This window comes from Quercus suber, unplaced genomic scaffold (genome assembly GCF_002906115.3).
Source record: "Quercus suber isolate HL8 unplaced genomic scaffold, Cork oak 2.0 scaffold_39, whole genome shotgun sequence".
Lineage (NCBI taxonomy): Eukaryota > Viridiplantae > Streptophyta > Magnoliopsida > Fagales > Fagaceae > Quercus > Quercus suber.
In genome coordinates this window covers 1,393,124-1,419,193 of record NW_027069504.1, presented here as the reverse complement: position 1 = coordinate 1,419,193, position 26,070 = coordinate 1,393,124, and the positions used below count along the sequence as shown (strand labels likewise).

The 26,070-nt window shown below is 34.3% G+C and overlaps 2 protein-coding genes across 5 annotated transcripts; both read right to left on the bottom strand.

Annotated features, from left to right (window-relative positions):
• LOC112041179 (phosphatidylinositol 4-phosphate 5-kinase 7) lies at positions 1-16,396 on the bottom strand. Of its 4 annotated transcripts, none has more exons than XM_065771096.1 (11): positions 16,281-16,396; positions 16,031-16,116; positions 14,801-14,975; positions 13,535-14,617; positions 12,961-13,128; positions 10,970-11,135; positions 7,600-7,710; positions 7,319-7,506; positions 3,864-3,979; positions 1,308-1,476; positions 1-432 (listed from the first exon to the last, which is right to left on the bottom strand). In XM_065771096.1, the coding sequence occupies exons 3-11, from the start codon at positions 14,815-14,817 to the stop codon at positions 171-173; spliced, it is 2,280 nt and encodes a 759-aa protein (XP_065627168.1). In that variant the 5' UTR covers positions 14,818-14,975; positions 16,031-16,116; positions 16,281-16,396; the 3' UTR covers positions 1-170. The 4 variants fall into 4 exon arrangements, with proteins under 4 accessions (XP_065627168.1, XP_065627169.1, XP_065627170.1 ...); XM_065771097.1 differs by having other exon boundaries at positions 14,801-14,891; XM_065771098.1 differs by lacking the exon at positions 16,281-16,396 and having other exon boundaries at positions 3,870-3,979; positions 14,801-14,891; positions 16,031-16,219.
• A 5,471-nt stretch (positions 16,397-21,867) lies between these two features.
• LOC112011723 (RNA demethylase ALKBH9B) lies at positions 21,868-25,740 on the bottom strand. The gene is made up of 6 exons (XM_024044065.2): positions 25,517-25,740; positions 24,967-25,356; positions 23,828-23,913; positions 23,415-23,725; positions 22,481-22,552; positions 21,868-22,315 (listed from the first exon to the last, which is right to left on the bottom strand). The coding sequence occupies exons 1-6, from the start codon at positions 25,662-25,664 to the stop codon at positions 22,033-22,035; spliced, it is 1,290 nt and encodes a 429-aa protein (XP_023899833.1). The 5' UTR covers positions 25,665-25,740; the 3' UTR covers positions 21,868-22,032.
• Between the last annotated feature and the right edge of the window lie 330 nt (positions 25,741-26,070).

The following is a 26,070-nucleotide window of genomic DNA, read 5'->3' as shown; positions in this document are numbered from 1 at the left end:
TAACAGTAAAATAAAAGCATTTATTATTTGAGATTATTTACTTTACAACGAATGACTGTAAAAAGAATTACATGTTAGCATGAAAAGAAACAAAGCTTTTCCTATAAAAAAATGATGATAAGCAAGAAAAATTAACAACAACAAAAAGGAAAATAGCATGAAGGTCTCCTTCATGGCGAGTCTGGGAAAACAGTCTTCAAGAAATCGTTAAAACGTTTAGCATACAGCTTGGGTTCAACAACTGATATTTTAAGGGGGTCATATTGCAATGATTTGCATGCATGCTCAAGTTTCTTTTTCACGTTGTATTCCTGCAATATATCAATTATGCCCATAAACAGGACAACATCATAAACCTCAAAAAGTTCAACTTTGGAATTGGGCTTGGGGTAGGCCTGAGCTGGCATGTTAACTCCTAACTGCACGCGAAACCTGGGTAAAATTTGCAATTAGCAGTTAACTATATTCTGCTGAGATAGCAGCCCTATCTTAATAGATCATAGACATATTAGAGAGTCGAGAGTGGCAAGATAAGGAATAACGGCACAGAAATAAACACATGTATGAATAGTTCCATAGCAGCACCCATTGGAGCAACGCTACAATTTTTTAGGGTTGAAACAGCAATGCCAGTCATTGTTGTTCAAGTTGGATGCAATACAACAGCATTGAAAGATAAGGTTTGACAGAATTTAGTACAATGCAACTAAAGAATATTAACCTAGAGAAAGAAGGGTGAACTCAAAAAACTAGGAAATTGGGAAAATGATTTGAGTTTTGAATTCAAGCAAACAAGCAGGTGGGACTATAAATTTTTTATCTATTTCACAATTTTCAACTATACCAATCAAAAGCATTAAAACAACTCCAGCTTGGACTTTTTTTTTTAAAAAATTATTTTTAAATCCAGCTTGGATCCATACCAAAGGGCAGTAAAGATGCCAAAATTTTCACATTTTGGGGTATCCATAATTCATAGCTTGAGTAAGTAATTAAAAAAAGAAAAAGAAAAGGGGAACAAGATAGAGATTTTTTTTTTTTTTGGGGGGGGGGGGGGGCAACAAATATAAAAAACTGAGACACTAAACACTTCTATTGCATTAATAATCTCCAATATCACTCAGATACTAATATGTTCTTAACGATGTAAAAATTGTTGAATGGTCAGTGCAGGAGATTTTAAATTCATGAGGGCTGTCATTCCATGAACATAAAGAGAAAAATTCGGGAAGAGATTGAATGTCTAATTACTATGGGAGAAAAACTGCAGTATGTTAGCAAGAGAAATGAAAAATAATAGGAGCTACCTTCCAGTACCAGGCAGTAAAAGATCAACTTCCTTGTCACCTAAAGAGTATGCTCTCAACACATTTCCTCTGCTGTGCGGACCTGGTGTTTTACTGAGAATGTTGGGTTCATGGTTTACTAGTACCAGGCGTGTGTGAGGAATCATGAGTTCTCCTTGTGAAATTGCATCTGTGGAAGAGAACATGAGCTAAAAATGCGAAAGCCACTCAGGAATAACAGAAGGTAGGGAGTACTAAAGAAAGTTCAAAGAAGATAGTGTCCTCAAACACATGCAAACAAGTCCACACACAACTCCATTTTATTTGCAAGAGTAAACAAACTATTCCAAATCATTGATGATAAAAACTATTATCCCAGTTGATCTTATCATGCATCATTTCTCACTTTTACTCTCTTTCGTGAATTTTCACTGGATTAAACAATATACCAACTCATTCTTTCAATTAAAAAAATATGATAATTTCAAATGCTGAAGTTGCAAGGGTGCACAGTAGAATAAAATCAATATAAATAACTGTTTGTAAAAGTTTAAATTATGGTTAAATGATTAAATTCATCATCCTAACAGTTTAAGCTTTTGGAAAAATTAGTAATTTATCGTGGTATCAAAGTAGGAGGTCCTAAATTCGATCTTTGTCTCCACTCTACCTCCCATTTAAATGTTAGAATTCTCACGTATTCGGCCTCACTTATTAAGGGGTAGTTTGGGCCCACTCACAAGGGAAGCGTTAAAATTATGGTTAAATAATTAAATTCATTATTTTCTAATAGTTTAAGCTTCTAGAACAATTGATAATTTATCGGCAAAATATAAAAAACAAATTTCTTCTAGCTGTTACAAATTGTGAAGCCTCTTGATGGATCAAATTTCATAATCTAAATACAAGAGCATAGGCAGCCATTGATACAATTTCAATAGAAATTTTTTACCCGCTGAGTTAGTCACTCCATGGACTTGAGCCCACGATAAGCCACCACCCCATTCTTGAGAGAGGGGGGGGGGGGGGAAGGGAGGTGTTTATAGGTGCTGTTTGACCCAAAGGTCACTGTCTTCAATACCCAATAATAATCCATTTGGTTTAGATGCATGACTCAAGTAAATTAAGACTGTTTATATACAGATATGTACATATGTTTGTATGTGTATAGGCCTCCAATTATGCATACCTATGGACAATGACAAGAAGAAAAGGTCCAACTAGTGATCTTAGGGATGAATCCTGCTACCAATTGGGCCTGATAAACTATTTCTAGCATTTATTTTATTTCATTTACTTTATGTAATTGGTTAAATATTATTTTCTTTTCCTATTTGGTTCGGGGAATTAATTCCTTTTCTTAATAGGATAGTAGAATTACTAGGTTAGTGTGTATGTCTAGAAGGTAACAAAAATAGTGTCTCTCTCCTGCCCACCCAAAAAGAAAAAAAGGTAGAAAGCCACATGCATAGACAATTGGATAAATTCCAACAGAACTTAAGCTTCAAAGATGTGATTACTTGGGAAGTGTAGGTGTAATTGCCTATGTTCATCTTACTTCTTCTCACCATATAAATACCAAACAACCATCAGATTCCATCAAAATTCAATCTTTTTCAAACCTAAGCATTCCAAAAATCCTTCAAGATCATCAAGAAAACTAACCTTGTGCTGAAATTTTAAGAATCATGCGTCATTAATTTTAGCCTTGGTAGGACAATGTGGCCTCAATCAACTTGTAACTTCAAATTTTGGAATAAGAATCCAATTTTATGTGTTCTTAACGTGGTGCTGAAAACAATTACAAATATTGGGCTTGTCACTTTTATTTTAAGGTGATCTTCAATGATATAAGATTTTCAAATATTCATGTTTATAAAGTACCATTTGTCCCAAAAACTTAAGATGTTAGGAAATGGTGGACTTAATCATTTAAACATTATTCTAATACTTCCTCTCATGTGTGGACCTAGATTCCCAGCTCAACATGTGGGTTATTTAACTTTTTAAGTAGAAGGTAGAAAGGAGATAGAATTCGAACTCAAGACAACGTGTTTTGATACCATGATAAGCTAACACTAGTCCTAACTCCCAAAAGCTTAAACCATTAAGGAAGGATAAATATATCCTTTAACAATTATTCTAACAGATATGCTGTGCATGATATACATGGTTTACCCTAAATAGTTTCTTGAAAAGTATAGTATAGCCTAAGGATGTTACAAATAAGATGAAACTCCAATAATGGTAAGAGGATGGTGAGTCAGTGCCTCCTATTATCTTTTTTTAATCTAATCTTTCATAACACATGATCATGTGTACTAGAAATCATTTCATGTCATTCTGTAGAGTAGTACAATTAAGTGCTCCTCAAATTTAATAGCTCTTAAATTTTTATTTATTTTTAATGGGAATAGCTTAAACTTAATTGAAAAGAAATGAAGTTTTATAAATGCAACATAGAATATCAGTGACCCATTTTAACATTATCTTGGGATTCATTTTCTAATCAAGAGCATAAGGAAAACAAATACAAGTTCACATTAAAAGATGTTCATAACAGAAATAAATATCTACCGTCACCAGTTTCTAAGAGATTCTTCTGCTCAGGAGCTCTAAAGTGTACCCCCAACAGAAGGCTATAATCAATTATCTGTTGAGATTCTAAGAACTTGCAGTCCAGATGAATTTGTCTGCAGAAAAGGAAAAATAATTTTACTGATAATTAGAAGGTGGATTTATAGACCAATACACCCAAAAGTTTTTGAAAAAACAAAAAAAAGAAAAAGAAAAAGAAAAAGAAAAAAAGGCACGTAATTTATACAGTCAATGACAAGTATAATACAGTTATTTTGTAATTTTTTTAGATGCATACTTAGTATATCTTCTTGCACACTTTAAGAAGTTGGGTTACTAGCAGCTACACAATACCAGAAGTAATACACCCTGTACAATTGCAGGATTATATGAAAAATCTCAAGAGGGAAAAAAAAAAAAAAAAAAAAAAAAAAAAAACGCAATAAGTAGTTATAGTAGGTAAATACACACACACACACACACACACACACACACAGAGTTATATACATATTGCATATATACATGTATGCATCTATGTAGGCAGTCTATATAGCCACTTCAATCTGAAATCTATGTGCAGAATTATATAGCTTATCTGCAGTAAGGGATATTCAACTTATTGTAAGTGTCAACATCTAATGTTTTGGAACATCTATAACAAAAAAACAGAAGCATAGAATACATCAGTTGCGTCATGTTTTAAATGCTCATTGAAACAGGATTCTCAAGATTGAGGAGGTGAACTACAAGTGCAACTTTCCTCTCGTTATGTGTTCTTTGGTAAATGTGGAGACAAACATAGAATTAAAATTAACTCATGAAGTATTAAATTACCATCATGCATGCAAATCATATTGAAAAAAAAGTGATTTCCAGGTGTTCTAATGGTGCCATACATCAAGGAGCTTGATTTAGGCTAGGGTTGCAGTTGGAGTCGCTCTCTTCCACCTATTGATTTTTACTTTGGGCTCATGGATTTTTTGGCATTTAACATAATTTTCAGAACAATTTAGTAAGTTGTCAAGTTTGCACAACTATTTTGTAAAGTAGAATCTCAAGGCTCTAAAACTCGAGTTACTCGAGTTACTCGAGTCTCTAAGACTTGAGTCCAAGTGGTGGCCATCTGTTGTGAAAGAAAAAATCCACATGAAGTTCCTGTTGTCAGATATGGGTTTGTGCATATTGGGGTTGTGGGTTTTGCTTGGTTGTTGTATACTTCTCTAGATCTGTCAATCTTCTTCTTCTTCTCCTCAATCTGTTTCTTTCTGTACTCTATGGAACTTGAGTCTGAGATACTCAAGTTCCACATGGAATATTTATCCACATCAGCTTGGAACTCGAGTGGACTCGAGTTCCTTCATTGAACTTGAGTTTTAGAGCCTTAAGATGCTAGTTTACAAAATAGCTTTGCAAACTTGACAACTAATTAAATTGATCCAAAAGTCATGTTAAATGCCAAAAATATCCCTGGGCATATTATATAAGATTAAACAATTTAAGACGCAAACATGGAGTTTTGTGGAAAAAACTAGTAAAATGGATGCCTGGAAATATGCCCATGAAGATGCTGACATTGGCATTCTCTTAATAGATGAACAATGGACTCAGGGTGATTGTTGCATAAAACTTGGTTGCACTCTAAAGTCATCCAATCCTTTGGCTGCCCTTATGGAGTTGCTTCATTTCAATTGTACCTGTAGTTTTCCTTCTAAGCACCTTGGTATACCTTGGAAAGTCATTTTCATTTTCGGGTTCTGGCTCTCTGGTTGAATAGAAACTCTATGGCATTTCGTGGGAACAACAAAGCCTAGATTTCGTGGAGTCTTGTATTGCAAAAGCTGCTGAGTTCCACTTCCTCATCCAAGGTTCATGCTCCCATGCCCAGAAAATCCAACGTTCTGCTACCTGGTCTAAGCTGAGTGTGGGATGGTTTAAACTGAACACTGATGCATCAGTTCTTCCTTCTTCAGGTCGTGCTTGGGGGGGGGGGGGGGGGGAGGGGTCTTCGGACTCAAATGGTGCTTGGGTTTAGGGCTTCTCTAGACTCATTGGTTCCTCTAGTGTTCTTCTTGCAGAGTTGTGGGCCTTAAGGGATGGAATAGCTATGGCTTTAAACCTTAACATTGACAAACTTATTATTAATGTGGATGCATCTGAAGTCATCAATCTTTTCTCAAAACCAAGCAATACTAATCGGTTAACCCAACCTATTGTGAATGACTGTAGGAGCATGCTCCAAGCTTTCCTGGTGTATCGCATGCAGCACTGTTACAGGGAGACCAATAGAGCTGCTGACTTGCTTGCAAACCTTGGGCGCTGCCAAGATGAATCTTTTGTTTCTTATGTAAATCCTCATTTTGTTGTTATGGAGGCTCTGGACTATGACACTAATGTTGTAACCTGTTCTATTCGGGCTTCTGTAGCTTTTGATTAATATTATAACTCCTTTGTATTTTACCAAAAAAAAAAAAAAAAGATGCTGACATTTAAAAAAAAAATTACCAATCTTTTAATCACTCCCTATTATTGTTCTGAACAATTATGAAATTAGGCAATCAGAGAATTCAAAGAATTCTATCAAGAGATCGAGGGTTAATGAGTTCCATTTCTCATGTAATGAAGATGAATGACTGATCTGTACGAGGTCTGAAGGCTTTGAATCATAGAATACTGTGAGCTTGAACTAACTTCTCCATCACAATAAGCTTGGGAGATTTGGAAGAGCAAGAGCAAGTTTGGAGCATGAATACTTAGGGTATTCTGTAGAAGTTGCTCCCAAGATCAACCTTATCAGTCCAGTAATTTGATTATGCGATTTCAGAGAAAAAGTCCTAAACCAGGCATTATTATAATCCTTTTTTAGCCATTCAAGAAGCCTTAGGAGAAAAAAAAGAAAAGGAAACCGTTCAAGCTAAAGTTAAATTATCATAACTAGCAACAATAGACGACCGCAACATTGACGTACATCAAATTTTCAAAAGGGGATGAGAATTAAATAAATAATAATAATAATAAATCAAGGAATCAGCACCAAGCCATTGATAAATTCCAACTGAAATTTCATACATCAAGCAAACTTGTCTTTGTAAAAACTACAATAGGCAATAGCACACTTTTATATACTAGTAAGACTAAGTCCTAACCCTAATTGATTTAGACAAAATCTCAAGCATTGAATTATAAAAATAACCTCGATTCTAGGAAATTAAATAAAATACTAAAAACCTAATTAACTAATAAGACCTAAAATTAAGTAAAACTTTATCAAAATAAAATTTTCTTCTTACTCTTTACATCAAACAAAAAAAATCAATTTTGGGGTTGAGCTTAAAGTAAACCTTTCAATGTTTTCCTTAGGTGTCACATTGCTATCAAATCCATTGCTTATGAAGAAATGGATACCAATAGATTATAAAATCACAATTTACATCACAATTCAAAACAAGGGAACTTACTCAAGAAGGGATTCTCGCAAGAATTTGTCCATATGAAATTCATAAGATAGATCCAGGTCTTTCAAGGTGGTAGTTTGGTCAATTTTGTCTTCATTTGTAACTCTTCCTATAGATGATCCTTTCAGATCATAACGACGGTGAACTCTTAGTTCTGTGCAAAACATATTACCCATAACCACAAAGCGTACCTAAAAACAAAATGATCAAAGAAACCCTCACTAATCATAAGTGATCTGCACAATAGAAAGGAAACCAGGGCCATATGACAGGATGGCAGATACCTTTCTTCTCCCTCTTAATGTTATCCGGTGGAGCCCAAAAAATTTTGTTATGAGAGTGTTCTCATGTTCTTTTACATGTTCATAATATTTAGGCAGCATCTTGAGCAGAACCTGCATAAAAGAGAGAAAAAATAATCTATATTTATGGCCAACAACCCAACATTTTTCCTTAACAAGCAGTACATCAAATAAGTCTGAATAATTCCTCAACTAACATTTCCAAACAAAAAATATATTCCAATGAAAAAAGAAAAGCCAGGCTATTAAATATACACTTTATCTGAAGTATATAGCAAATATTCTTATATTAGCTTAATAGTTTTCTTGTAATCATGTCATATCACTCTAATATAAGATATGCTAAGGTGAAGCAACTAATCAATTCTTTTAGCCCTAAGCCAATTTTCCAATTCTGCTCTCCTTTCATTCTTCTCTCCCTTTTTTTTCTCACCTAACCCTAATCTTCCATAATCCATACTATACAACTCGCCTTTTGGTTTCTTGTTAACAATCTGCTAGGATTTTTTTTTCTTCAGGAGATGACAGAAAACCCAGAATGTAGCTTCTAAACTTGTTACCATGACAGGTTTTGGGATTAAGTTTAAAATGGCTAAGAACAATTCTGTAACTATGCATCATGAAGAAGACAAGCAAGTAACCCTAGACAGATAAAAAAAATTTGGCTTGGGATGGTATGTACATGATCTATGTAGCATGTAGAATCCTAGACTGTGGTACTGTGGTAAGAAAAGGGAAAAACACAGAGCTTTCGTGAATTTCTATGTCTTGAGGTAGCATTCAACAAGGTAATTTTTCATAAGCAAGATCAAGTTTTTGACCTTCTATGCTATCTTATGTTGGTCTCTTGGTGTGTTACAGTTGTCACATTTCTCTCCTAGAACATTATTCTCACAACATTTCAAACTTTAATTTATATGCCTAAACAAAAGACAATACAATGAATGACATAGAATGATAAATAAATGCAGAAAATTTGTCTTTTCATGTTACATTCCTTTATTCCATCCTATGTAATAATTTTCCTGTAAACTTCAGCTGCTAGCTAAAAACTTTCCAATTGAAAGCAGGGCAGGTACCTCCAATTACAGTGAGCCATAATCTTACTAGACAGCTAAGAAGAGAATGACAGAGAATGAGAAATTAAAGAAGAAAATTTCTAGTTTTTCATGTCACATTCCTTTATCCCATCCTATGAAATAATTTTCCTGTAAACTTCAGCTAACAGCTAAAACTTCTGCAATTGAAAGCAGGACAGGTACCACCAATTACAGTAAACCTTAATTTTACTAGACAGATGATGCAGGAGAATCAAGAGAAAATAAAAAGAACAAGAAAATTAAAAGAAAAACCCTTAGAATCAGCACTCTGGGGTCGCTTGGAATCAGTACCAAGCAAAAGTTAGGCATCATGGAAACAAGCAAAAGTTAGGCATCAGCACCTAAGGTGTTAGGAGCAAACACCCAACTACTGGAAAATCTCCAATCTGAATTTGATTAATCAATCAATCTTCGAATCTCCAAAATATAATCTCTAAAATACAAATAAACCAGGCTCTTATATAGAGCTAGAGCTTCCAGAAAATAAAGAGATAAAAGATAACAACTAATGAATACTAATTCCAATTGAACTCAAATATTAATCTCTATCTAATCTCAAATCTAATCCCTATCCGAATAAAACTCTAGAATTATCCAAAAAATTGAAAATAAAATCTTCAAGTATAGAAGCTCCTTGCTATTTTGACTCTATAGTAGACTCTACTGGTTGCATGAACATTGAAACAATTTCAATTGGGTTTCGTGGTGAATGATCTCCCTTCATTTGAGTAGCCAAGTCTTCAACAGTTTTCATTAGATTTCCTAAGTCTTGACGTATGACAAATATTTCATGAGTGAGTCTTTGACTTGGAAATGACCATAATGATCAAATTGTGCAACTGACTCTTTATTCTTGTTAAAATAAGGTGGGAAGTATTCAATACAAGGATAGTCTTTCATTCTTTCCCAAGTAATTAGAGACCAATGTCTTCAAAAGTGTAGGTTCTCATAATGATTCCAATACTCCAAAGCTCTACCAGAAACTCTTGTTTTGGCATACCACATTTTTTGTTTGTCATTTGATAAATGCACTTGTGCAAAGAATTGTTCCACCTCAAATATCCAATTTTTGAAAATCCATGGGTCTTCATCTTGATAACCATAAAAAATAGGTGGTGGGACTGCTACCATTGTGCACTAAAATAATAAATCTCTAACAGAAAACTGTGATAAGAACATGCGTTTGCACACTTGAGTTGTACCTGATTGTCTTAGGACGTGAGTCTAAATCATGTGTGCTGAATTTACAGTTTGGTCTCAAAGGTTGATTGGGCTTTAAATACCAAACAAACAATCAAATCTATAAATCGGATCAGCCTGCAATATAGTTCCTGGGACCACACTTTTGAAATGGATCTGCACATGAGTTTTGTTTTTTGTTTTTTGGTTTTTTTAAGATCTGGGTTTTTTATGGTGATGGTGGTGGGATGGTTTTGGCTTGTTGCATGACTTGATTTTCAGGCAGATGGGTTACTGTGGTTGGGTGGTTGGGTTACGGGGGTTTGATCGGAAACATGACAGATTTTTTTCCCTCTAAAAATGGAACTATTTGCTCTAATACCAAATAGATGCAGGAAAATCAAGAGAAAATTAAAAGATAAACTTGGGTCACTTGGAATCAACACCAAGCAAAATTAGGTATCAGCACCTAAGGTGTTAGGAATCAACACCCAACTATTGGAAAATCTCCAATCTGAATTTCATTAATCAATCAATTGTCTAATCTCCAAAATACAAATAAACCAGGCTCTTAAACAGAGCTAGAGCTTCTAGAAAATAAAGAGATAAAAGATAGCAACTAATGAGTACTAATCCTAACTGAACTAAAATACTAATCCCTATCCGAATAAAAGTCTACAATTATCCAATTTCCTTATGAGATAAATAAAAAATCTGAAAATATAAGTACTAAAATAATTTTGGTTTTGCTCCTGCATCAACAGTTAGGCAGATCCATTGCATACATGGTTTGGATATATATAGTTAATCTAATTACAAAACTAGGATGCAACTTGATTTCATCTCATAAACATATTTCAATTATTTAGGAGGATAAAATATAAAGAAGCATGAATAAACTGAAACTACATCCAGAAGAAAATATAATGGAATCTGTTTATAAGGTTGCCTATTGAAATGGAAGATCTTCATAGAAATCAGCAAATAGCTAAGTTCACTAAACACATGCGAGGGATCTGGAACACAGAACAGGAAAGATATAATGTAATATGGAACTCTTTCAGTGTTCAAACCTTCAGTTCTGCTCTTTTTAACGTCTTAATCACAAATCTGTCATCATGAGAAAGATAGAAGATACTGCCACTTTTCCCAGGAGAAGCAAGCTCCCTTAGACCATCATCACCACACATGGACATCATGTACTCAGCTGCATCTAACTTGAACATCTCCCTCAAATTCCTGAAAATGTAGTTCCATTAGTATGTGAAAATTTATCCAAAAATTACAGTTGCATTTTTTATAACACTAAGGAAAATAGGAAATTGCAGAAATACGCATATGAAAGGGTACATCTATGTATATGATTGGAACATATGCAATAAATGTAAAGCAAGGGCACGTTAAATGAAGCAAGTGAAAAACATATTATCTTCAAAATATTAATTTATCAAAAACAGAAATTTTTTTTAAGTGTTTAAATAAATCGAGAAATGTCCATCTAAAATTCCTAGTATGAAAACCTGAGGTACTTACTGTATAAAAACTAGCCTTAAAGACCGTTCAACAACGTTACTTAAAAACTAAAAACTGGTAAGGATGAGTTTTCAAAAAACATGTTTTAAACATCCTAATTTGAGATTGTAACTCAAACACTAATAATAAAACATAAAACATTGCTACCAAACAACTTTTTTTATTCTTTTTGGACTCACAGTTTTTAGTATTTAAACATTAAAAACTATTGTTTGAATATCACTACCAAATAGGCCCTAAAGCACCCCAAGTGTGGAGTGCACAGATATAATAAGCACATACTCACATCCATATCTTACAAAGACATCCCATAATCCCACATAATAAGCACATACTCTCATCCATATCTCACAAAGATGTCCCATAATCCTACAGATAAAACGCAAACACAACACATTTTCTTGTAATCAACCTGTTTGTCAAGAAAGAAAGCACTTTGACCTTAAAAAAATCAAACCAACTCCTAAAGAAGTTCACAAACATCTCACAAAGCACTCTGCAATTTATATTTGATCCGATATGCTTCTCATATCCTAATTGGATTACACTTCAAGTCATAATTCTTTGTAATAATTCCTCAAACAATATCCTTATTTACTGCTAGTGCATTAAAGATAGTAATCTTGATGATAAAATTCTCATGCTACGAAATCATTTATATTAACTAAATAATTTCACACCATCACTTCCCATAACAAACTACACTTTTTTCCCAAACCCTTTCATCTGCAGTCAAGACTATTCTTATTGCTCATAAAATATAAAACAATTTCATATGGCCAAAGAGGAAGGGCAGGGGACAATCGAAGCACCAAAAAGGTTTACAAAAAACTAGCTCTGCTTATGATGCTTGTCATACAAATGGAATTTAAAGGAACTCAAATAGCATCAATGATGGAGAGCAGCAAATATATGCGTAAATTTTCAGTTATTCTTTAAACATTGCTAAGATGGAAATCAATATTCATATTCACCCTGAAATATTTGCAAAATAATGGGTTTTGAAATTTAAATAAACATCCATAATAGCATGTGCAGTTTTATAACTCAAAAAGCTGCTAACATCATACTTTAAATCAAAGCATCTTCTTATCATGATTTCAAGAATTATCTTCTACCAAGTTGCAGTTTACTTTGACATAAAAGGAACTTTGCGTTTTTGGACTATTCAGTAGAGTATCTATGAAAGTGGAAAGTCCAATTTGCAGATAGCAGAAACCCTTTCTTCTCAATCATGGTCCCTTCTGAACACTTCACCAATTTGTGATTAGTGCTCCAGCCATCTACCCAAGAGTTATTAATGGTATTTTGTCACCATTAGCACTTGTAATTGCTGTTAACTTGGTAAATGTCATAAAACACTACTCAACTAAAAAACTTCAGATCATAATTTCCAGTTTCCACAGTTTGCAGACTCTCTAAACAATTGGATCTACATTCAAGTTGCCCTCTAAAAGATTCAATGGCATGGTGCCCATTAGTTTAGTCTTTTACAAGCTAAGCAACAATTGTGTATAAGATTGGTAGATACCTGAAGACCATAGGGCAATAATCTTTCCAATGGAAATCAATAGAATAGTGAGGAGGTGTAAACTGGGAACCCTTTCTGGGGAAATACATCCTTATTCTAGCTCGATCACCAAAATCAGAATATCGCACTTCACGCATAGGCACTGGTGTAATCTTGCCAACAGTGTACCTGTGTAGTACTTTATACTTTAATTAAATACTTAACAATTGTAACAGTGAAGAATATACATACATAAATACATAATACACATATATATGCATACACACACACACACATATGTGTGTGTGTGTGTGTGTGGGCGCACGCGCGTGCCCAATTAGGATATTAATAATTTTATCAGCCCAATCAAACCAAAATAAATAGCTTCATATGATTGCAAACTGATATGGTATGATCAATCATAAATTTTACTTATAACCATTAACAAGAAATCTGACTTGAAATTTATAATTAATGTACTCAGTAGTATCTAGTAAGAAACACATTTGATAAAATGGAATTTCTTATACATATAATCATTAAAAGATATAACACAGACTCTTGGCTTTCTAATTGAGGGAGTCAAATGATTTACCTTATGCCAAGTTGCAAGTTAAGCATTAAATAATAGCTCTGATTGCCTTTGAAAATATCCAAACATGAGCTCCTTATTGCCTTTTTCACATTAAATGTTTTATGCTGCTTAGTTTTGCATGTTAACTCCGCATATTTCCTAACTCTCTCTTTGATTAAGATTCCTTGCAAGTATTCCCTTTCATAAACTAAAGTATTATTATCGTGCACCTCATGTTGACCTTCATCAGAGGTATGGGATGACATGCCTGAAGATTCATGACATGTAAAGTCCCTGGCAGGATCACAAAGATTCTGGTTTTTATCTAAAAATGAAGAGTTATGTGATTTTCGACATATATTTTTTAAAATTCCACCAATAGAAATCTTCTCAGAAAGACTGCACTTAACACTTTGTGTTGGAGCCCTGCCATCCTCTGAGTTCAATGACAAATTATGAGACAAAAAGTTTTTTCCATCATCATATCCGAGAGACCTAGACCACTTATTTAAGGTTGGATGTTTACTTCCAGCAGGATAGAACGTTCCTTTTCCATCTTTTAGGCCCCTGCTCCAAGTTCCAAGGTAATATCCCCCATCAGCAAACCTATGAGTTCCAGACCCATGTCTAAACCCATTTAACCAAAGGCCGTCAAAAAGATCACCATTGACCCATTTCATAACCCCTCTACCACTCATTTTCCCGGCTTTCCAATGTCCAATATATGTATTTCCACCACACCAACAATATCTCCCACAACCTTCCTGTACTCCTTCATTCCATGAACCTTCATATGTATCAAAATTAGAATACTGCTTTCTTCCAAACCCATGCTGAACGTTCATCCTCCAGGCCCCACTGTAAAAAGACCCTTCAGGAATAGTAAAGGTGCCAAAACCATGTAGATAACCCCCAGAGAAATCACCTTCATATTTTGCCCCTTTTGACCAAATGATCTGTCCTTTCCCTGTCATTTTTCCTTCTTCCCAATCACCTTCATAAATTGTCCCATCTGACCATGTATATTTACCTTTGCCATTAGGCATTAATGCCTTAAAATCACCACTATAGACGTCTCCATTTGGAAAGGCCTTTTCACTCAATCTGAAAAAGTATAAAGTAAATTTAAACCAAAACACCAAATCTGAAAAGTCAAATTATACAGAAGAAGCATGAATTCATTTATGTACAGCCAGACATTCTTGCTTTGAAAAGGGGAAGAGAAGTGTAAAGGGAGAGAGAGAGAAAGAGGAATGGTGAGAAGGAGATTTACTGAATGATTATTACCTTTCAATGTCATCCATGAACAGTGAAAGATATTTGATCTAGCTGATCTGGATGGCTTTCACAAGTCTCATCTTAGATAACTTTCTCAACTCTAAACAAGTCATTTGAGCACAGTGATTAGAAAATTCTTCTTTCACCGTCACCACACCCAGTTGGGGATGCTGAATTAACAAGACTGTTCTGGCTTATTATTAGTCAAGACAGGCACATTGAAGAACAACATGGAAATTAAAACATTAAAGCATCCATTTTTTGTCTATGTTGCCAAAACAAAACCCACTGATTCCCAGTTCTAGTGCTATCAGTTTCTTATATTTAAAAAGAATTGGGTTTGGTTCACAAACCTCCAAAGAAGAAAAAACAAGTTTTTGTGTCTGTTTCAAGTGTGCTATATCTTTGTCAAATTAAATTTTGAAGTATGCTTTAAAGACAAGCCTGCCACTGTACAGACTACAGAGACATATATTATCATCATAAGATCTTCCAAATTTCAAGATAGTTATCTGAATTTTAACATATGTCAGCAGTTCATACAATAGCAGACAATTATGCCAGATGAATCTAGTTAAGATTACCACTTCTAGAAACTAATCAGCCAGTCAAATCTTTCTACAAACCAATGGCCACGAATCACAATTAAAATCAAATCCTAGAATGTACTTCTAGCAAAATTGATTTTTTAGCTTTTAGCTTATAACCTTTAGTGCAAGTATCAACCACCACTCCAGAATTCTCTACCTACTACATAATGCAACATTTACTTGGAACCATTAAATACTTTATAGTATTTATTTACAGGCCACCGACAGTTGTATCATATTTCATCTTAAAAGTCAGCCCTCGAATTAAACTATGATTGACAATTTATTGACAGCGCCCAAGTTTTATAATCATTCATTCTACAGAGTACAGCCTATGTCTCACTCAACCAAAATCAAAATTTCCCTTCACCATATTCAGTATTCACAATCTCAATACCTCCAAAACACACACAAATATATATATATATATATGTCAAGCTCCTGTAATCAAAATGATAACTAGAATAAACTTTGCTTTTTTTTTTCCTCATTTTTTACTATAAAAAAACAATCTTTCTGTTATAGAAATTGCAGTGACCCCAAATACAGCAATGAATTCACAGGTAGTAGTACATGTAATGATTATGAATCAAGAAAGTAATCAAATAGAAATAGAGAATGATTCTAAATTGAGAAAACATAAACTGACCTGAGGAAGATAAGAATATTAATCAATCCCAATTCCCAAGCTAAAGCTTAAAAGAGAAGAGAAAAAGGGCAGCTCTAATCTTGAAGCTAATAAGATGAAAAGAACCCACTTAGAGATGATGAATCAGACTAAACAGCCACTAAATCATTGTATTATTATTATGTATAAAAAAAAAAAAAAATTTCAAGCCCAACTATGCCCCCACAGAAAAATAAAGAATAAATAAAACAATTAGAAATTTGAAGCCCACCATCATGTCCCACTTCAAGATCCTCTATGCTTGAAATGACACTTCACCTCTCTCTCTCTCTCTACTAGCTTTTAACAGTTGGAGGTTTTTGATTTGTTACGAGTTGAGTTTGCTCATGCATGAAGTTTCCAACACTACCCAACACAACCTAACATCTACTTCAACGTTATTTGCAATTGACACGTGTCAGACAAAGTTCCTTAGGACCCACGTTGGGTCCCACTTCCAAACATGGAGTGGACCACACGAGGTCGGGAGTAGAAAAAAAAAACTGGTGGAACTTGAGAGCCGTACCTGATTAAAAGTTTGGTTCTTTCTTAAGTATGTAGTTTTAATGTAAGAACTAAGAACTAGTATCTGCCAAGAAAGGCATAAAGGGGTAGTGGGAGGGGCAGGCGGCGGGGAATGAGATCGTGTGTGGGTGTGGGGTGTGAGTGTGTTTTACAAGTTACAACTTTGAATGAACAGCTCACATAACTTGGCATTGATTCTCCACACGTGGAGGTTTAAACTTTTTTAATAATGCTAGCCTACTACTACTTTGATAGTTGATAGTTGATACCCCCCTTATTTTGTTCGCTCCCTCCCTTTGTTATTTTTTTAGTGGAAAGGTTTTTGTTCCCCCACTCATCACCAAAGAATGTATTTTCTGCATTGATTGTGTTTGGCATGAATTTTGCATTTGTTTTTCAATCCTTCCTTTTAGTTCATTATGAAATTCATTTTTGTAGGTGGGTGATTTGAGGAGGATGAAATTGGAGCAAAATTGTACGGTAGGACCGAACACAGGAAGCTCTGACCAAGGGTCCAGTTATTTGCTAAGGAAAGAAAAACCTTTCGCACAATCATGACCAATTGGTGTTGTTGGTTAAAGTGCCCTAATAGTTATGTCAGTAAAACATAGTGTAAAATGATAGGGTAACAACAGCTTGAGATGACAGTCCTTGCTAAGTGGAGTGATGTGGGTTTAATAGGACAAGAGAGGCTTGGATTTGGCAAGAGTCGTTTCCAAAAACAAACTTTTGAGTAAGTTAAACATTTTTCCATTCGACAAATCAAGGAGGTGTGTTAGGATGGCACTCCCAAAGTCGTAGATGTAAGTGACATGTTGGTGGAGCGCAATATATACTAATGGTAGTGTAGCTATGTTGCAAGACCATTAAGGTCCCTAAGGTAGAAGATCGATCAAAGCCTAGCGACCAAACACCTATTGAGGGGATAGGGGGGATCTATGGAGCTTGGGCCAATATTAGCTTTAGGCTGGTGTATATTACTATGCCAAGTAGTCTTATGGATCCCTTCAATGAGAAAGAGTTTTTCATGTAAATATTTGTGTTATTGTGTCTAATTGTTATTTTGCTTGGTAATTATGGTGATAATATTTGTTGGGGATTAATTAAAATTGTTAGATAATTCTCTTAATTCACACCAAATTAATTACCACACGAACATGAGCAATAAGGGATCTGATGTGATTTCTAGGTCACTTATTTAAATGGCATCCTTCATAAACTCAATATAATGGGTCCGTTTGGATTGAACTTATTGTTGCTGAAACTGAAAACTGAAAACTGAAAACTGAAAACTGAAAATACTGTAGCAAAATAATTTTTAAATGTGTAAATAGTACCGTGGAACCCATTTTTAATATTTTTTATTACATAAATAGTGCATAAACAGTACGTAAACAGTGCACGCACGGTTCATGCACCGATTTTTTTGCCTCCAGAGTCAAACAAGGCGGCCACAAAAAAAAAAAAAAAGAAAAAAAGAAAAAAAGAGGAGGAAAACGCAGTCTCCAAACGCAGACGTTGAGGCCAAACTGCACCGAAATGACAAGAAGAACAATTTAGAAAGTGGTTTGCTTTTCCGAAACTTAGGAAAAAAGAAAGAAACCGACAACTTTATTTTGATGTCCGTTGAAAAAATGTTTTCAAAATAATACTTTATAAAATAGTTAGTCAAGAGCAGTTGTAGAAAAAGCATTGGCTAGCATTTTCTTTGTATTATTCTTTATTCTTTATTCTTTTAATTTCAAAGAGAATCAAAGATGAGTCGGAATTGTATACCAGAAATATGATATTGATTTTTTTTTTTTTCGAAATTCTCATGGTCTCTATGTTCAAGGGATGGCATATTTTGACATCTCCTCGACTAAAAAGGTAACGCTGACTCTGTTTCCTAATCAAAGTATCTGATTCTTCATTCTCAAAAAATAAAAATAAAGTTTCTGATTCATTATTTATTAAAAAAATTTTATTTTATTAATTACATTTGAAACCCGTGATTATTGCCTCAAAAGAAAAAAAAAAAAGCCCCTATAGATTAAGGGCCTGGTTGGTTGAAAAAGAGAGAGAGAGAGAGAGAGAGAAAAGAAAAGAGAATAAATTGAGTTAGGAGCTGACATAAATGGTGTGTTTTACGCCAGCCAATCCTGACCTGCCACATTAGCAAAATAACTTATTTTCATCAGAGTCTTATCCACCATATAGTTTTCATATGTGGCTAGAGGGTGATTTGCCTTCCTTCTTCTTGAAATAGTCTTCCTCAAAAATTTCTTCTCTTTCGGCCTTCTAGTCAAACCCATTCACAAAAACTCTTGTCTTGTTACATGTTTAGTCCAGATTACAAGAGTGTCTTAAGTACAAGACACATTTGCCGCTACACTCCACTATCAGCTTGCTTACAGGCTTCAAAATCATGCCTTTGACATGGCAGTTCCAGACATGGCTCAATCTAATGATGCTTTGTTAATCTAAGTTGATCCAGGAATGACCCCATGTGTACGTTTGGTTGTGGATCCTGACCCTCCAAATCCAATTTTTGGGTTATAGTTTTTTATTTTGAGTTGATTGAAAATAAGTTGTTTTGCTGACGTGGCGGGTTAAGATTGGCTGGTGTAAAACACACATTTTACATGTTTTACGCCAGCTCTTAACCCAATTTATTCTCAAGAGAAAATATGAGAAAAAAAAAGTGCTTTTGGTTGGGAAAGGAAGAGGAGAGTGAAAATGGTGGAACCCATGAGATTTTTTTTAGACATACCATTTGGGGTGATGATTTTCTTTTCAATTCGGGGAGAAAATGGAAGAGAGAGTGTATGGGTTTGATGAGAAATTATCTATCTACCCTCTCTTCCCTATTTAACGTTGGTTTTCTTCTTTTTTCACCCTACATTAGGCTCAGTTTTTTTCAACCTTATAAACTATTAACAATTTTTCATAGTACTAGGAGCATAAGGTAAATTTCTATAATCTACATTTTTTATCCTATCATTTTTCTTCTCAATCAAACAAAAGAGTATCTATCACATCATTTTTTCATTACTCCCAATCAAAAACCATGAGAGAAAACTAAAATCTTTTCTATGTACTCACTTTTCCATCAATTCTTCATTTTTTATACCTACTTTTTTGCCCTAGCCAAATGGACCCTAAATGTTTCCTTTTGTGATGTTTTGGAGAGGAAAGAAAGAGAGTAGAAAACAATGAGTCAAAACGCTTTATTATTTTATATTTTAAAGCAGCTAAAATCAATTCTTTGTTTTGAATTTTAAAAACAACTTTTTGATTTTTTTTAGAACGACTTTTATAAATAGCTACAAAACAATAAGAATTTAGGCCAGATCGTCTCATTTCTGCAATGGACGGGGTAGACCCTTTTTTTTTTTTTTTTGGTGGTGACAAGGGGAAAATTTATTTAATATTTTTTTTTGAGAAACAAATTTATTTAATATTTAATTAGCATATTATATCAAGTATGTCCATTAAACACCTGTAGTTAGTGTCAAAGGGACTTCTATCAGTATTTAGAGTAACAAAAGGATCAACAAGAGGTTGCCAAGAGATGTTTAAGATGCATTTGGGAATGCTAGATTTGCGAGGATGAATGAGTAGAACAAAATTCTGAAGATAGTTGAAGGGTAATCTGTGCAACATTTGATTACGGATGGCAGATGGTGGGTTAAAAATTCTCTTGTTGTGTGATAGCCAAAGTTGCCACACCACCCCACAAGCAAAAATAATATTCCAAGGGGTTAAAATTATGAGTTTCCGGTTGGTGTGGAGTGGGATTTCTTTCAACCAGTTAGCTAGAGCCCAGGGGTAACTGGAAGAAATTGTGGGCTCTTTGTCCAGGTAGAGCTATCCAAAAATCTTTGGCCCACATACAACCCTTATTGCATGCAAAGTCATTTCCAAAGGAATATTTGTCTTTTGTACATATAAGGAATTTTCCAAATTCAGTCCTATTCTATTTTGGTTTAATCTAAGTATATATGTGTGAAGTTTACTCTTAGAGACTTAAATCCTGATCATTACACCTCCCACATATCACAAGCACGTACTTATACTTGTGTAGTAACCATCACGCCAATAGTGTGCAGTGGTCAGCTCTATTTATGATTATCTCATGTAATGCCATCATATTTATATAAGCTATGGCTTGCTTTCTTGTTTGTAAGTAGGCCAAATTAATTGATCATGTGATGCATATAGAAAGGATATAGGCAGTCCGATTATATGTTCCTGAAAGACAAAAGGAATTTGAAAACGTAAAAGATTAAATTGCCACCTACCAGCCATGTAAACTGAATCCATCTTTCGGTTTTCTTCCTCCCCAAGTAAAGGTCCTATCATTTGGTTCCTCAATGGTCCGCTTGATACCCGAGTATCAGTCCAAATATTTGTGTCCTATCCCCAATCTATCATCTCATACAATGTATTAAGAATCCTTTCCCATATTGGATGGCTTTCCATATATCAGAAACTGTATGAGAATAAGTGCTATGCTGAATTGCAATTTTGGGTTCATTAAATTGCTATTTAAGGAGAAAATGAATGGTAATCCATTTCAAGAATTGTTCTTAGAATGCATTTATTTCACAAAAATCACCGACTAATTCAAGGGTGATGCACATGATACATTTTTTTCTTTCTTTGAGTTGACATGTTTTTATTGGTTCTTATTTGAGTCAAATATCATTAACATTAGTTTATCATCTAGAATTCACAAATTGCAATCTTAACAATTGTGAAATATTTTGTGAGAATTGGTGACTCTAAACTCTAAAGACTTATTGCTAATTTAATACTTTTACCTTTTTAATTTTTTAAAATTTCTTTTGGGGACAAAATAACTATATACACAAGTGCCAACAAAACGACCCAAGAACTTTGATTACATGTTCATAATCAGGGAATAGAGTTGTGCCAGGCGAAATTACTTGTAGTAGCCTACCACAGATGGCTGCCCTGTGCAGTGGATGGTAAACAAATAAATTGACAAGAAATACCAGATTGTTTTGCTAAGGATTAATTATTAGAGAGAGAGGATTAAAGGGAGAGGAGTGTTTAGGCCCCTCAGGAACACTAAAATCTCAACCGAGAACACTTGAATCTAAATCGAGTGGATCACTGCCAAAAGCTCATTACTATAGAACATATAGAACTAAAGCCCAATGTAAAACTGCAACTGACCATAAATACATTTGTAGCAAAAAGCCAATCATATGGATATATTAGTATTACCAACAAAAAGAAAAAGTTTCTCTTTTATACTATAAAATCATTTAGAAGACTGCCGATGGTGGATAAAAATAGATATGCATTTAGTATTATTGGGTTCTAAAAAATGTATCAAAATTCAAGTATCTTAGAATGTTACATGGCCACATAAAAAATATATAACTTGAACCAAACAAATTGCACTCTTCCTGATACAACAACAAATCTGATCAAGTAACTACTAGCTTTCAAAATTTTCGTTGCCTTGATCTGTCTTTGCTGACTCTCAATCCATTCATGGCAGCTCTAGAGCTGCCAAGTGGAGGAAAATCATCTTTCTCAATGACAAAGGAGTTGTTGCTCCTTGTTCTCACAGGTTCATATTCACGACGGGTAGATTTGTCATTGTAGTGCACTTTCTGGTGATTTGCCAATGAATAGTCAAGAGGATTAATCCCATCCAATTCAGGGTCCAACAAAAATCTGTATGGCATTTTGCTATCATCCATTTTCCTAAATGTTATGGAAATCCTGCAAAATCCAAATAACAAAAGAAATGATTATGAAAATATAACATTTATACTTTTTGTAACTCTGCTGTAACAGCTTATGACAGCTCTTTTGTAATCGATACCTGCCCTCCTGTGGGGTAGTTTTTATAATATGATCCTTTTCTAACCAAAAAAGAAAGGATACCTTTTTGCTGGGACAGCTGGAACACAGTGTTTAGCAATATCAGCTCCATTACCATTCAGAACCAACACTGATCTGCAAAATGAAAAACCAAATACGTTAGAAGCAAGATACAAAATTGAAATTAGCAAATATCCAACAACTAAATTCCTATTTCAATTTCCCCTAAAAAAATATGGAACTATTTCCATGATGAACTCATTTGCACAACATATTAGTCAAAATTCAGCATCTACATTCTATCATTTGGCCCTCTAGAAAAAGTTAATCAATCTGCAGAATGAATTAAATTATACAGCATATTAATGAAAACATTTGCAGTGATAATTAGAAGACTGGAATATATCATCTTTAAAAATCATATAAGTATTATGACACATGCAATGAATTACTCGTTTTAATATCCATGGAAACTTCCCTGTAGGCTCGATTCGGTTCCATCCTAATACCTTCTATCCTACATCTTATCGAGGTCGATTTCTTGTTCATTTGTATCTGGCCGAATCATCTTCTCCAGCCAATGGAGGTAACCTTATTCATGATCGACCCGCAGCTAATGCCCCTGGATGAGCCTTATTTTTTTATAACTCCCACAAATTTATTATTATTTTACTGTCTGGCTAGAAGACTATATGATCATATACTTCTCAGTTTTGAGACTTTACAAGATCATAATTAGATATTGTGTCAAACAGTTTTGCATTTATGAAAGAAGGTAAATGCACTCCAACGGGCAATCATTAATTTAAGAAATTGTTAACAGATTCAATCAAAACTAATAAATACTACATTCCAAGAAACACTAGCATACATATTTCATGAATATATTTATATTTATATATCTTTGTAAAGAGAAAGAGAAGAGACCAAATATCCTTGACAAACACCAAGAAAGCAAGAAAATATTTTGTTTGGAAAGAGGAGAACACAAACATACCCTACAGGCAAAGGTATAGAGACAGGTCCCCAAAACTCCCCTGGACTCAAAATCTTCAGATTTGAGCCAAAAAGTATATTGCATTCAGTCAAAAATGAAACTGTGCAAAATGGTCGGACGAAGTCATGATGGTCAATGTGAGGTGGAATGCAATCTCCTTCTTCATAAATATTTACGATACAACTGTTAGGTATGCATGATGGAGGTAAAACATGCCACCTAACCATTCTTTTGATCATTTTCTTAAACAAGAATGGTAGGGGATCCACTTCTTCATCTCTTACTATGCCTGGAGGGTTCCCATTTTTATCCTGTAAGGCAGCAAAAATAATACGGCAAGTTTGATTATGGTTAATTACAGACTAAATAATAACAAAACAAAAAAGTACACACATATAAGGTTTGGAAATTACCACTGCGTAATTGTAACAACAACCAAATTGAATAGTGACACGCCCCTTACCACGCATCCACTTTCTTGGTTCTGAATAGGTACGCTCTATAAAGTATCCCAATTGAGAAAATAAATGAGATAAGCTTGAACCATCTGATTTTCTTTATAGTGAATTCTAAGAAAGTGGCAGAATAATATTGAATGTAACAGATCATTTCATTATTTAATACTTCTACTTTTTCTGACACTATGACTAATAATATTAGCACTTGCTGGAGTTAATTGATACATTCTTAGAAAGAGAACAAATTAATCTACATAGGGAAGTAACAGTCTATGTTAGCTATATAACATAAACAGCAAGAGAAGGCCCCACAACCTGCACTCCGTCCTTTTTTTTCTCATTCACACATCAAAACAAGGTGCTCTCAACAAAACAGCCAAAATTGCCAAATAGCACAATTTTAACCTGACAAAGTTATTTAGTTATGTAGCACATTTTTGGAACTTGAGTTTGACAAACTCAAGTTCCAACTCAAACTCAAGTTTGGGAAACTTGAGTTCCAAGCAATATGGGCTCTACTGCTTGGCACGCCATGCGAGTTGCTTGGAACTTAAGTTTGTCAAACTCAAGTTCTAAAAATTTGTTACATCCGAGTTCTAGAAATGTGCTACATAACTAAATAACTTTGTTATGATGTGTTTCTCCTAAAATTTTGCTAAAATTGTGCTATCTGGCAAATTTGGACTAACAAAACATCTTTCTTTAATACTAATGAATGGAACATGATGGATAAACTAGTAACTTAATTTTTTGTTAAAGAATTATCATGAATGCTTTTCTTACAGAAACAATGCAAAAGAATATTCTGAAGTCTTATCTAAGTAATGTATAGGAAAAGAATAGGCTTGTCTCTTCTCCTTTTAGAAAAGGAGATATGATAATCTTAAATCCTAGTTAAAACTTAAAAGACCTATTATAGCCTAGGAAGCACGGACACCAATATGGGTACGGACACAACTACAACATAGTTAGACAAATAATTTCTGAAAAATTATAACATAAAACAGTTGATATGACGCTATGTGCTTCCTAGATTTCAGGATACAAATGATATCATCCTGAAACTGCAAAGCCTATATTTGTAAGACTCTTACCTCTTAGCTGTCCCCTTTGGCCCATAGTTTGGAAATCATAGACGCATTCGACAATCTTCCTCTGTTCCTCGGCATTAAAAACCCCGGTATGAAGCTCTAGGCCTTGAAGCACATTTGTTGGTTTCCCATTTATCCGCTCAAAATAAACAAGCTCCTTTTCCCTCACAACTTGTGATACTCTGATATGCTCATTTTGCTCCTCCTCACTGTCACGTCCATCAGAAGATGAATTGTTTAATGACTGAGAGTGAGAGTTGGATCCTTTTCTCCATGAAGAAGAGTCAGGCATTTGAGTAAAACGAGTCTCTTGCCTTTGCCTATATAAAAATCTTGAACCTTCAATGTCACCATTATTTGACTTGGGTCTTATTTCACGCTCACGCACTCTTTCTGCATCAAAATCAAAGAAGAAAATTTTTTAAAGTTTTTTTGGGTTAAATCATAAAAATAAAAAAAGAAATCAAAGCCCAGTTGGTACGCTATAACCAGTAAACGAGCAGTAGTTATGAATCAAAGAAAAGAAAAAGAAAAAGAAAGAGATAATTCTTACGGTTGACGAGGGAGTGAATACGAGTTTGGAGAAGAGACTTGCACTGACGGCAAAAGCCTTCAGATAAATACTCAAAAATCTCGTCGCGTTCTAAGCTCTTCAACAAGCTCTCTCCGTCGGACTCCCAACGAGTCAACTCTCCGGTCATCGCCCAAGTCACTCGTTAACTACAGACTTTTTCTTTTTGTTTTTAGAGGGAGAAAAATAAATAACCTGGAAACGATTTATATAACCCAAGATTTGGTTTTTATTTTATTTTTTACTACTGGTAGTATGTTACTACGTTTATGTTTACTTTTTTGTTTTGTTGACTTTTATTAACTCCTAGTCTCCTAAGTTCAGAACTTGAGAGGGGAGGCTTCTCTGTTGTTTCACTTTCACCTTTGCTTAGGCTTTCGTACCAAATCAGGTGATGTTTTTTTTTTTGGCCAAAAAAGGAAAAATGCCCCTATTTGGCAAAAAATATAGCAATTTTTCATGTTTTCAATATTTAGGGGAAGTTCCTGTTTGGAATTTATGAGTTGTTTGGTTAGAGATTTCTAATATTGTTATGT

Excerpts from the sequence above, each read along its gene's own strand:
- LOC112041179 (XM_065771096.1), bottom strand. Across the intron at positions 13,129-13,534 it reads AACTTGCAACTTGGCATAAG|GTACACTGTTGGCAAGATTA; the intron begins GTAAATCATTTG and ends AGTACTACACAG. Across the intron at positions 11,136-12,960 it reads TATTGCCCTATGGTCTTCAG|GAATTTGAGGGAGATGTTCA; the intron begins GTATCTACCAAT and ends CTACATTTTCAG.
- LOC112011723 (XM_024044065.2), bottom strand. The coding sequence starts at position 25,664 with ATGACCGGAGAGTTGACTCGTTGGGAGTCCGACGGAGAGAGCTTGTTG. Across the intron at positions 23,914-24,966 it reads CCAAAGGGGACAGCTAAGAG|AGCGTACCTATTCAGAACCA; the intron begins GTAAGAGTCTTA and ends GATACTTTATAG. Across the intron at positions 23,726-23,827 it reads GTTGTTACAATTACGCAGTG|GATAAAAATGGGAACCCTCC; the intron begins GTAATTTCCAAA and ends GCTGCCTTACAG.